The following is a 14,014-nucleotide window of genomic DNA, read 5'->3' as shown; positions in this document are numbered from 1 at the left end:
ACAAAATTTCAAACAATACGAACTTTGTAGCTGAAGTCCGAAAAGTTATGTCTTCATATGTGGCTATAGGAAAATACGAACCTGAACTGAACTAATGTTTTTCCAGAAGGAATGGTAATCAATACAAGCTGCAAATTCTAACAAATCAATTGAAAAATATGTCTCAATTCATCAATATACACTTACATAAGGGTTTTAAGAACGTGAAACTATACAATTTTTTTTAAACCCCCTAAAAAGTCGAACATGGACCAATTTTTCTCATTTGAAAAATGCTTTTTGTTATATGCAAAAAATTATACCTTGATGTGGCACCACAAACCTTGTGATGGATGTACCCCTCTTCGTCCGAGGTGTCATATAATAATCTTTATTATAAAATCATAATGTCAGCATATTAACTAATCTTACCTTCCAAAACTCGGAAATTATTACGGAGACTTATATACTTTTTAATGGGGAAAAGAGTCTGTTTCAAGCGGCCTTCAGCGGGAACAATAAACCATTTATTTGTTCCCCGTTTAATGCCACCGAACTGATTTTTATTTCAATATTAAAATTTACTTATTGGTAACGCTTGACCAATATGACCTATATTACAAAATCTAAAGCCATAAAAAAGACCGTAGTGGAAGAATGATGGCGCTTCATACGATGCAGAAAAAAAGTCCGTTTGCATTATCCAAACGGTCTTACTGCTATTTGTAATTTAAAGTGAATCACATTACAATCCAGATACTTTTATATAGAAATCTTTTGTTGGTGTATTAAAACTTAATGCTTGCTTCAGAGCAAATAGCCTTCGTCACTTATAGACATAATTAAAAAACTGTGTTCCTTTTTAAATGGTGGAGGCAAAGAGCCCTCGTCACTTATAGACATAATTAAAAAAACTGTGTTCCCTTTCAAAAGGGGGAGGGCCGATCTTAACTGTTATTTACTTGCTTAAATATAATACGAGATCTATGATTTTGCATTATGGCCACATTTTGAAAACTCAAATGCTTAAATTTGGCCAAATAAAATGGAAGACGTAAAAATATTTTAAATTGTCTGTACCAATAATTTTGGAAACAATCTGAAGATTTGTATCAAATTTCAAAGCTCTATCCTATATGTTACGAAATATATCACAAACGATAGGGGTCCTTTTGTATATGGTAAAAACTAAAATTGTCATAAGAACCCAAGATTCCTTTAGGGTTTTGATCTTCAAGCGAGTACTATGGAGTCCATTTGTATAGTGAAATCATACGAATATTTCAACGAATTGGCAAAACTGCTAAATTTCTCAAAAGTAAATAAGGTCTTTTATTAAAAAAAACTGATGTTATTTTTCATGGACATGTGTTTTTTAATGTTTTGAGTATATATTGTCATTGCGTTTGTAACACATACATAGGAATACAGTGAAACTTCCCAATAGTGGGCAGCGACGGTCGACCGAAATTTGTCCTTCGTAAGTAGCTGTCTGCCTGTGGGAGGTTAAATAAAAAAGTTTTGTTTATTTAAGAAAATGCAACGAAACGAGATCATACTGATAATATAAGGATATAACAACAAGAATTAAACCCTCCAATATTGGGAACGAATTTGTAAATTTTCAAAAAAAAAAAAACTTCAGCTGAAAATTCTGTTAAAATCCTAAAAATACCGACTAAAGCCGTTATATTGGGGTCTATACGAAGACGTAGACCCGCACAAGCAACTTTTGTCATAACCCATTAAAACATTCAAATACGAAAGTGCTTGAAAAGAACTTCTAGTATACATTTTAAGACAATTACAGTGAAAAATGTAGCTAAAATCATCAAAATACCGAATATAGAGAGTTACCGTTATATGGGGGATATACGATATCGGGGACCGATATAGCCCATCTTCGAACTTGAACTGCCTGCACACAAAAACTTATCTGTCCAAAATTTAGGCTTTATATCTTAATTCGTTTTGACTCTAGCGTGATTACAACATACGGAGAGACATACAGGGCTAAATCGTCTTAGAATTTTACGCTGACCAGAAATATATATACTTTGTTATATCTAAAATGATTATTTCGATGAGTTACAAGTGGAATAACGAACTATGTATGGTGGAGGATATACAAAATTGTTCACAGATACACCTATTACGATATGTTCATACATACCGACATTTTTAAATAAGATACATAGTATGGAGGGTATATTAAGTTCGTCATTCCGTTTGTAAATGTATTTAAATAGACGCAACACAAATTTACGTAGAAATCGCTAAATAAAAACATTATAATTAAAGTTCAAAAAACATGTTAAAAAAGTTTGAAATCCTTAATTCCTCATTGCAAAAGAAGAATATTAAATAAAAAAATTAACAAGTAAGCAAAGGCTATAGTCGTGCGGGGCCGACCATGTGATACCCTACAACACTGCAATATGTTCGAAGTCCCCTTATGTCCAAATCCATTTTGGAAGATTTCGTTTTTGAAATAATGTGAAAGGGCCCTGCCAGATGTTACCCCTTGGTTTTTGGAATTTGGCCAATATTTATGCACTCCGTGGTGTTGTTAGGTATTCAAAACAATAACACACGAAAGTTGTGGTCCAGTTTACAGCCAAATATAATCCAATGATCATCCACAATTCTAGGCTTCTTCCCTGTATTTAAATCTCTTCTGATGCGAAATTCAGTATCGATTGGTTTTCAATTGTGTCCTATAGAGTGACTACAAAATTAGAAAAATTTATTTTTTAGCCCATTTGAAACAATAGTCTTTAATTCTACAATTTCGTGAGGATCGGACGATAATTGCAACATGCATATAATACCCTCAAAGCGAAGTGTTGAGATGTGTAAAAATTTAGAAAATTGTTCAAAATTGTTCGTCAAATTGAAAAAATCGTATGCGATAAAAATATGACAAAAATTTAAAAAAATGGAACAAAAGATATTCACTCATTTATTGGTATATTTTTCCGCGATTTTCTTACATTTTATCCTTTTCTGGCAAGAGACCATTCCGAATTGATGGGAATTCTGAAAAGCGGCCCGGCGATTCTTGATTTATAAGCAGAATAAATAAGATATATTTCTTTTACATATATATTATTCCTATTTTGCTATATACCCGATTTATTGGCTATCAGCATCACTTTAATCCTCAGGAGTGACCTTTTAATGTATTTGTGATTTGGCTAGGGTTAGAAATATTCGCGGTTTAGTGAAAAATTTTCTATTTTTTTACACAAAAGTTAGTTTCTTCTTAATATTGTCCGAAGGTCGGCCAAATTGGTGAGCTTCAGCCCAGTCATAAACTCTAACTCAATGTAAATTTCCGCGTCGATTGGTTCATAATTGTGACCTATAGAGCAACTGCAAAATCAGGAAAATTTTCTGTTTTTGGTCCATTTCAACCCCTAAATATTTTCCTATGTGGGAAATCAATATTTCGAGGTGTTACATAATTTTTGGGCCAATCAAACTTATAATACCCCCAACACATAGTGTTGTAGGGTATAATAAATAAATAAAAATAAAATGTCTTGAGAAGTACTTTCCGAATATATAGACCTTATAGGCGAAAAGAATTTCGTTGGTTTGAGCCTTAGCTAATTAAATTTAAATTTATCTTGAATTGTGTCGCATTGTGTAATTGTAATCATTTTAAGTAGTACCAATATCTTGAGGGATTCGGTAATTTAAGAATACGTTCCTGGTCAGAACACTGAAAGAAAAAGCTTCATACCATAAATTAAATCCAACGTTCCGTCAGTGACATTTGTTTTTGATTTTGAACCAACGTAGAGGTTCATTGAATGAATGAAAAAAGTTTCATTGAGTTTCATTAATGTGAAATTAACGAAATTGTTCATTAATATAATGAAAATTCTTATTTTATTCAGTGAAATGAAAATGGTGGAGGGTATTAAAGCTCGGTCCGGCTGAACTTTGGTTTTTTACTTCTTAATAACTACACCACACTGTGGTAGAGGTTAATTTGTTGTTGTGCATTTGTTTGTAACAGGTAGAAATACGCGAGATAAACCCTACTTTTTTGGATGATCTTTACAAAATCACGTTCTGAAAGCATGTCAGCAAGTCTGACTGCCTGCCCATGTATTTTTATGAACAAAATGCAGATCGCCTTTATTGTCCAATTGATATGAAATTTTCCATGTATCATTTGGTTGGTCTAAAAACAAACTCCTTAACGTAACGTTTCATTCATTTCATAAAACTGCTTCATTAAATTGGAGCACAAATTTAAATATAACAATTATCACAATTTTCAGACTAATTGTAAATACTTTGGTTACGTATTTGTTTGTATAAGACAGCGCTATTATGAATAATTTCTATATTCACATTTTTTACTGAATTTTGTAAAAATAAGTAGTTTCATAACCTTAATGAAATCCATTTCATATATTCAATGAAACCAAAAATAATTGAATTTAAAAGCAACGTGAGTTTTCATTGCATGAACAAAAAAAGTATTATATTAATGTAGCTTTTCATTGCATCAATGAAAAAAATCAACGAATCCGGTTCATTGATACAACAAAGCATTTTTCTTTCAGTGAACCGCGAGATTATAGAATTCGCTTACTTGTGATAACAAGATTTAAAAATATAAAAATAAATTTCCATGAAATAGAAAAAAACTCACAACAATCCCATTAAAATTGACAGAATATTCATTGCTTATTCTGTTCTTCATAAAAATGTTAGAGTTATTCAGTAGATATATTCTACCTTGTAGCTACTGCACGACGATCAAACCCACAACACAAAAAATTTAAAATTCGAGCTCTTCTATCACTTATTTCAATGGCTCTACGAACTGTGATATGTCCTGTTCACACACTAAAGTACAGGGTTGTCCATATTCGACGGACCCATGACTCTTTGGGCCCATTCCAATCGACGAGGCTTGTCCGCAGGCAACATTCTTTGCGTCAATTGAATTTTGTACGGGAATAAATGCAAATCAATGCGAATAATCCGTTGTAAAGTGGACCGAGCCATACCCAACTGCTGAGAACGGCGTTTTTGGGATGTTCTTGGGGACCTCTCAACACTGGCTCGTACGGCAGCGATATTCTCGGCCGATTTTTCGTATAAACGCTTAATGGTGTTCTTAGAAGGCGCACTACTCACATTTTTTAATGTTTTCAAAGCACGTTGAGTTTTCACAATTGACTTCTTCTGTTGAATGTAAATTTCAACTATTTCGCGTGGCGTATATTGGTTCATGGTAAAAATCTTCTTGGACTGACGCTTAAAACGCGGTATGTCATTAAGCGATGTGACATATCTGTCAAAAGTCCGTCCGTCGAATATGGACAACCCTACTAACATGTAATTAAAATTAAAATAAAGAATCCTATATTTGGTGCGAAGTTCACGTATCAAACAGGGGACATAATTTTGTATTTGTGGGGCTTTTCCACAAACATAAGAAACCCAATAGGCGACAATTCACACTTCAAATTCTTGTGCTCTACAATACTATTGTAAGAATGGGTATTTGCCAACAGCCAGTTTATGATGGATGTTATTAAAAAAAAAACTAATTAAATATTTGTAGAAGACCGTGAACTAAATCGTGAGTATAAATAATTGTGTCATCGGCTAAGCTAATTCAGTTAAGTTTTAGAACTTGAACATATTTGACTATAAACAAAATAATAAAACTGCAATGAAGCTTATTTTTGCTATAGCTTTTGTCGTCGTATTTTCCGCCGCTTTTGTGGAAGCAGGTGTTTTCGATAACATAAAAGAACCCATTGATGATAAATATGAAAGTTACTTTTCTATATTTTAAAAGGTCGTTCTTTTATTTCGTACTTTTTTCTTGTTTAGGAAAATATTTATTTTATATGTCATCCTCAAATTAAAAAGGAAATTATCAGGCAGCTAATTAAGGCTTCTGTAGCTGGTGTTCCAGTTTTTGATAGTACATTCCGCATGAGAGTGGATATGTTCATTCAAGACCTTATTTACAACAAAAAGCTGGTAGGTTTAATGTAAATCTTTATTTTTTTATTCATTTAATTTTAATTTTATTTTCAAAACTATACTAGGTCTCTTCACCTCTTGATTGTGTGAATAGCGTTATGGATGAAATCAAGGCATTCACCTCGGTTTGATTTGGCAAATCCATTAAAATAATATGTCTGCTTTTAAATGTATTGAATATATTGTCGGTAAACTAAAATATACATCTTATGAAAAACAAGGTATGCCTCTCATTCCGTTCCCAGATTAAAGAAACATACCACAAGATAAAATTGCGTGATATAATTCAATTTCCTTCAATAATTACAGTAGAAATCCAGCACCTTATGACAGTTGAGCTAAAGACACGTATCAGCGTTTTGAAAGATAACATCAAGAAGTAAAGGGGGCAAGTTATCTCCTCTTCCACACTTTTTCAGGGTAAGATTCCTTGTAATCCGTGCATTTTAGGTATATAGAATCTTTGGCAATATTGCAGAAAATTGCGAAAAGTGTTATACGGCCAAAGAATTTAGGTAAAAGCCAAATCGGTTGGAAACTATTGGCAAGTATACCTATCCAATTTCAAAGCTATATCCTAAATATTTCGAAATATATCTCAAACTGTCGGGGTCCCTTCGTATATGGTCAAAATTATATGAGAAAATTAACGTCATTTGGTCAAAGAACCCATAACTCCTTTGCGGGTTTGATATTAAAATTAATACTATCAAGTCTACTTGGCATCTTCCACAACCCAGACTGGTAAATTATAAGAAAATTTGCTGCGAATAGGGAAACATTTCTAAATTTTTCAGAAATAAACAAGGTTTTTTATTGACATTTTCGGTTTTTTAAGGATACATTTTCCTGAAATCATTTGCTAGGGCAACTCACTCACAAAAGTTCGAAATGTCCAACAAGCACAAAAGCTGTAAGTTCGACTATGAATATCCTCCACCATTTGGAACGAATTCGGCAATTTTCCAAAAAAAATCCGTTAAAAACTCTGTTAAAATCTTAAAAAAACCGATTGTACCGTTACATAAGGGTCTATAGGGCAACGTGGATCTTCATAGTCAACTTTTGTCATAAGCCATTACAATATTCAAATGCGAAACGTGAAAAAATATTCGGTGAATAATGTAGCTAAAATCATCAGACGTGGACCTGCACAGACAATTATCTGTCTTAGGCTGTAGTATTCTTTACGAAATTCAAAAACCAAATTTGAAACAATTCCGGTGATTAATGTCGCTAAAATCATTAAAATATTGAATATTGAGAGGTACCGTTATATGGGGGCTATACGAAGACGGGGACCTGTAAATGCAATTTTTGTCATGGGCCAGTACGATATTCAAATACGAAACTTGAAACAATTCCGGTGAATAGTGTCGCTAAAATTATATGTTGGCTATACGACTATATCAAAACTTATTAACTTATTATGCAAGAATAAGAATAAGAGAAATAATGGAAACATATGCTGCCAATTTACAGCGAATTTGGGTTAAAATTGTGAACAATGCAGCCAAAAATCCGTAACTATATCGGTACAATTATATGGGAGCTATACCAAATCGTGGACTATTTCAAAAAAAAAACAAAAAAATCCATCGAAAAATACCACTCAAATGCTAACCGTTATATGTGCGCTATACAAAGTCGTGGACCTGCAAAGAAAATTTTCCGTCATAGGTTGAAGTACAAACTTCAAATACGAAATTTGAAAAAATCCGGTAAATACTGTCGTTAAATTCATCAAAATACCGAATATCGGGAGTTACCTTTATATGGGTGATATACGACATCGTGGACCTATATAGACAGGTTGTAAAGTACTCCGAGGGAACTCCTTGTGTGGATTTCCAGACAATACCATTAAAAATTTGGCTACAATCATCAAAATACCAAATGCCTGGACGTACCGTAATATATGGACAAGTCATGGACTAGAATGAGAAATTTTCAGTCATAGATGGTAGTATCTATTGGTAACTTCAAACACGAAATTTTAAAAATGTCGGTGAATACTGTCGTTAGAATCACCAAAACACCGAATATTTATATATATTATCGAATATTTATATATCGTAGACCTAAACAGACAAATCTCTCTCAAACTTGTCCTGCCTGCAGACAAGATATTGATCTGTGCAAAATGTTAGCTTCCTATCTTAATTCGTCTTGACTCTAGCGTGATTACAACAGACGGCCAGGGCTAAATCGTCTTAGAGCTGTACGCTGATTAAGAATATATATATATATATATATATATATATATATATATATATATATATACTTTGTTAGGACTAAATTATTATCCCCCATAGAATGGTATCCCCCGATATTCGGTATTTTTTATGATTTTAGCCACATATTTCAATGGAATTGTCTAAAAATCCACAAAAGAAGTTCCTTATGAGTACATTACCACCCGGAAGAGAATCGTTTTTGTAGGCCCAAGACAGTGTATATCTCTCATATAACGATACCACACTATACTCGGTATTTTTATGATTTTAGTCACATTTTTCAATGGTATTATCTGAAATTCCACGCAAGGAGTTCTCTCTGAGAGAGAATCTTCTTCGTCTTCTATATCTATAAAAGAGGAAAATGTATGTATGTTTGTTTGTAATTTATTGACTCGAAAACCGCTGAATAGATTTTCCTGAAAATTTCCAAGTGAACTTCAACATCGCCTCGAAGTAACATAGGCTATATAAATTTTTGAAATTCCATTTGGAACTAGAGATATTGAATCAGAATCGGAGGTACCTCAACAAATTTAGATTTTATATGCGCATATATATTGATCGATTACAGAAGAAGACTCAAGTTCGGAATGCGTAACGGAATTCGGAACAAAAATAAATTTGTCAAATTATATTGAAATCGGTTCAGATTTGGATATAGCTCCCATATATATTTTCGACCGATTTCATGTATTTAATGCACCAAACAAGATATGTATATTCGATTCCAATGAAATTCGGCATGAGTGACTAAATTTGGTACAAAAATATATTCGACAAATTATATTCGAATTGGTTCAGCTTTGGATGTAGCTCCCATATATATTTTCGACCGATTTCTTTATTTGATGCACCAAACACGATATATATGTTCGATTCCAATGAAATTAGGAATGTGTGTCTGGAATTTTTTTTTTTCAAAAAAAAAAAAAATAAATTTGTCAAATTATTTTGAAATCGGTTCAAATTAAGATATAGCTTTTTTTGAAATCGGTTCAAATTAAGATATATAGTATTTGATGCATCAAACACGATATGTACGTTCCGTTCCAATGAAATTTGGAATGTGTGACGGGATTTTGGTTAGAAAATAAATTAGTCAAATCATATTAAAATCGGTTCAGATTCGGATATAGCTTCCATATATATTTTCGGCCGATTTCACATGTTTGGTGCACTAAACACGATTCGGCTTGAGTGACTAAATTTGGTACAAAAATAAATTTGACAAATATAAAAAGTTCAGCCCGGCCGAACTTAGCTTGTTTTGAAGAATATTGTTTACGCTTAATAAAAGATTATTATATATTTGTTTGAAGAATGCCTTGCACCACACAAAGCTCAATGCCTTCCAAAGAAATGTTTTTGGAATATATAAAGTTGCAAAAGTTTGTTTTAAAGGCAATCAATACATTAAAAATGCACCTACAAATCGTTTTAATATTTGGAATAATTTTATTAAAAAGTTTCATAAATGCCGATCTAGTTGAAGATACGCGTAAACTTATTGATTTGGTGATTGACGATGAGGCAGTACGTTGTTAAACAAATACATACTAATTACTTTATACTATATTGTTGGCGACTGTTTTTTCTTAGGAAGCCTTAGATGCGGAATGTTTCAATCAAATTAAGGATGTGTTAATAAATAAACTCGAAATTGCTGGTGCAACAAACGTCGAGAGAGTTGAAAGTGATAATCCTGTGTTTAAAAAAGGGCTTCGTTTAAATATGGGAAATTTCATTAATGAACTATTGCCCAGAAACGTGGTATGTTAAATGCTAATTTTTGTAGAGTTTAAATAAATATGCTCTTTTTTTAAAATTTAGGTTGATTCCAGTGATGGCTGTCTGCACCAAGCCAAACATGTACTGCGAAATAGTGTTAAAAATAGATTTTATGAAGCCTTTAAAATAATTGATCCTGATTTCTAACAGATAAAGCAAATCCAAATACATATAAATTATAATAATTTCACTTAGAAATGTATTTACGTTTTAAAATAAAAATATTAATTGTTCCATTCCACATTAAAAACTTATGGCCAAAATATAAAAATTAGATATAAATTACATTGGACAACACTAAAAATGATTATAGGGAAAATCCAGAATATCGTCTACATTTTTGGAAATTTTCGGTTAAGATTCTGCCGAATCCGCTGATATTAGGTATATAGTATCTTCGGCAAAATTGCAAACAATATGAGTCACCAAAGTCTTTATACCCTAAAACACTATGTGTTGGGGGTATTATAAGTTTGATTGGGCCAAAAATTATGAACACCTCGGTTTCCCACATAGGAAAGTATATATGGACCTTCCTATCTCGCCGAGCTGAGTCGATCTGGCTATGTATGTCCGTCCGTCTGTCCATGTTAATTTGTAATCACTCTACAGGTCGCAATTTTGGCCCGATCTTCACGAAATTTAAAGGGCCAGAATAGAACCCTATTGCTTTTGGAGATGATCGCATAATATTTAGGCCTTGAAATGGACAAAAACTGCAAAATTTCCTGATTTTGGAGTTGCTCTAAAGGTTGCGATTATAGACCAATCAAGCGGAAGTTAGCATGGGGCTAGGGCTTAGGGTTGAGCAAAAGTCTTCCAATTTTGGTGGTCATCGGATAATATTTAGTGCGTGAAATAGTCCATAACATTTGTGATGAATAAAAGTAAAATTTTCAATAAACCGCGAATCTTTTTAATCCCGGCGAAATCATAAATAGACGAACAGGTCACCGTTACGTAGATGCCGATAGTAAATATATCGGATATATATACCGAAATATATACAATGGATATATACAAAGGAAGGGGATGTTAGCTAGAATGGCTGGACCGATTTTAACAAATTTTGTCAATTCAGAATGCCCTCTTGGCATAAAAGTATAAATCTAAAAATCGCATAAAAAGATGCCAATAATGATGTTAATATAGATTTTGTAGTATTTTGTGACATTCTTTTCCTTTTTTTTTTATATTTTTTATCGCATGCGATTTTTTCAATTTGACTTATAATATTGAAGTGTATATTCTGTAATATTTTTTCACCTTACAACACAGGTTGGGATTATTATATATAGATTGCCATTATCGTCCGATCCTCACGAACATTTTCACAACGGAAGGGTTAGGCCTATTGTTTTTAAAGATGTCCACAATATATATAGGGTTTGAAATGGACCAACAACTAAAAATATTCGTGATTTTGCAGCCGTTATAAAGGTCACAGATAGAAACCGAAGAACACGAAATCTCGCATGAAGTTAGAGTTTAGGACAGCGGGCAGAATGGACCACCCTTTTGTGTGAAAAAATGCCAACATTACTTACAGGCGATATCTTCAGGCTTTTTTATGCTGATTTAGTTGACGAATACAGCCAAATAACGTAGACAAGCAAATCATATAGATGAGTCTAAATGTGGAGATACTGACAAGCCTCTTGCTTTTGAAGATGTTGCTGATTTAGTTGACGAATACAGCCAAATAACGTAGACAAGCAAATCATATAGATGAGTCTAAATGTGGAGATACAGACAAGCCTCTTGCTTTTGAAGATGTTGGAAAAATATTTAGGGGTTCAAATGAAGCAAAAACAGAAAAAATATCCTGATCACAGATTTGAAGCCAATCGACACGGCTGAGAAGAGAGTTAAGGACAGGAAAGAATTCTAACATTTTGGAAGGCCATTGGATTATATTTAGCTGTAAGATGGGCCACAACAACTAATAGCACGACAGAGTGCGTAAATATTGGGCAAATGTCCCTGGTCATAATGCTATGGGTAATATCTGGGCAGTGCTCCGTGACATAATATCAAAAGCGAAATCTTCCAAAATTGATTTGTATTGTAGTGTTGTAGGGTGTCACATGGTCGGCCACACACGACTATAGCCTTTGCTTACTTGTTTTAAAATATGGTGTCAAAAATCTAAAACTTACCTAAACGCTATGAATTCATATTTATAAAAACACATTTTAGGGTTAAGGACGTACTTTACGTCAAAGACAAAAATATTTTTCATCAAATTTCACTATCAGCCACCAAAGAAAAAGACTTTATTCTCATTGTATATCTATATATATAAAACAGGAAAATGTCTGTATGTTTGTTTTTATTTTTAATTTATGGACTCGAAAACCGCTGCACAGATTTTCCTGAAAATTTCCAAGTATACTACAACATCGCCTGAAAGTAACATAGGCTATATATATTTCGGAAATTACATTTGGAAAAATTTGGCCCGCACACTCGAAGAATTTGTTCCTGGAATTTATTAATCTTCATTGCAGATTCCAAGCATATAGAAATATGCACTCTGTTAAAGTTGATTCTATTAGAGCGATTGGATATATCTGAATCTACATACATAATAATCGTAGCATCTATTACATTTTTGTGTTAGCCTATTATCATTGCCAAGACGTGGTGGGTCTATGTTCCTTAATAAGATGATATCCAAATCAATATAAATTGACAAAACTTATTCATAGAAAAATTTTACCACATAATCCAAAAATTATTGAAATTTGACATACACAGCTTGTTTTTAGCATCCAATATATTAAATCGGCCGAAAATATATATGGGGGCTATATCCAAACCTCAACCGTTTTCAATATAATTTGACAAAAAAAAAAAAAAAAAAAAAAAAAAAAACAAGTAAAAAAGCTGTATGTTCGGCCGGGTCGAACTTTGAATACCCTCCACCATTTGGAACAAATTTGGCAATTTTCAAAAAAATAAAGTCCGTTAAAAATTATGTTAAAACCTTAAAAATACCGAATTTAGCCGTATATTAGGGTCTGTACGACGACGTGGACCTGCAAAGGCAACTTTTGTCACAAGCTATTACAATATTCAAACTTGAAAAAATATGTTTATAATGGGGGTTATAAAACGTGGAGCTACAATTTTCTGTCATAGGCTGTAGTATCCATTACGAACTTCAAATGCGAAATTTAAAACAATTCCGGTAAATAATGTCGCTAAAATCAAATACCGAATATCGGGGGTACCGTTATTTGGGGGCTACACGAAGGCGTGGACCTGGACAAACAAATTTCTGTCTTAGGATGTAGTATCCATTACGAACTTCAAATACCAAATTTGAAACTATTCCGGTGAATAATGTCGCTAAAAGCATCAACATACCGAATACCGGGGGCGGGGGTACTGTTAAATGGGGGGTACCGCTATATGGGGGCTATACGAAGACGTGGGCCTACATGGTTCATTTTCAATACCAAAAGTCCTGCAGACATAATACACATTTGAGTAAAATTTTATCAACCTACTTCAATTCGTTCGGAAGCTAGAGAGATTTCCACAGACGGATAGACGGACGAACATCGCTAAATCGACATAGTATTTTATGCTGATCAAGAATATATATACTTTGTGGGGTCTAAAATGTATATTTCGAGGTGTTACAAACGGAATGACAAACATAATATACCCTCCATACTATTGTGGAGGGTATAAAAAAATATTTTTAAACCGAATTTCATCACATATTCTAAATTTCATTGAAATTTAATATACTTAGCATCAAATACATTAAATCGGCTAAAAATATGTATGGGAACTATATCCAAACTGATTTTAATATGATTTGGTAAAATTATTTTTGTACCACATTTCATTACATATTCCAAATTTTTTTGCAATTGAAGATACATAGCCTGTTTGGTGCATCCAATTAACATGTCGTGTTTGGTTCATCAACTATGTGAAATCGGCCGAAAATATATATGGGAGCTTTA

General features: G+C 33.0%; 1 protein-coding gene and 1 long non-coding RNA gene across 3 annotated transcripts; both read left to right on the top strand.

Moving 5' to 3' along the window:
• Positions 1–5,471: 5,471 nt before the first annotated feature.
• Positions 5,472–6,398, top strand: LOC109614423 (uncharacterized). Of its 2 annotated transcripts, XR_009343023.1 has the most exons (4): positions 5,477–5,590; positions 5,642–6,000; positions 6,069–6,224; positions 6,313–6,398. It is a non-coding gene; the product is annotated as an uncharacterized LOC109614423 (long non-coding RNA). The 2 variants fall into 2 exon arrangements; XR_009343022.1 differs by lacking the exon at positions 6,313–6,398 and having other exon boundaries at positions 5,472–5,590; positions 6,069–6,223.
• Positions 6,399–9,457: 3,059 nt separating this feature from the next.
• LOC105262539 (uncharacterized) lies at positions 9,458–10,281 on the top strand. The gene is made up of 3 exons (XM_011297836.3): positions 9,458–9,776; positions 9,843–10,013; positions 10,074–10,281. Exons 1-3 carry the CDS (start codon positions 9,564–9,566, stop codon positions 10,176–10,178), a joined length of 489 nt encoding a protein of 162 aa, XP_011296138.3. The 5' UTR covers positions 9,458–9,563; the 3' UTR covers positions 10,179–10,281.
• The last annotated feature ends 3,733 nt before the right edge of the window (positions 10,282–14,014 follow it).

This window comes from Musca domestica, unplaced genomic scaffold, assembly GCF_030504385.1.
Source record: "Musca domestica strain aabys unplaced genomic scaffold, Musca_domestica.polishedcontigs.V.1.1 4, whole genome shotgun sequence".
NCBI classification, from domain to species: domain Eukaryota; kingdom Metazoa; phylum Arthropoda; class Insecta; order Diptera; family Muscidae; genus Musca; species Musca domestica.
Note: the sequence above shows the minus strand (reverse complement) of the source record. Positions and strands in the feature narration are given on the sequence as shown.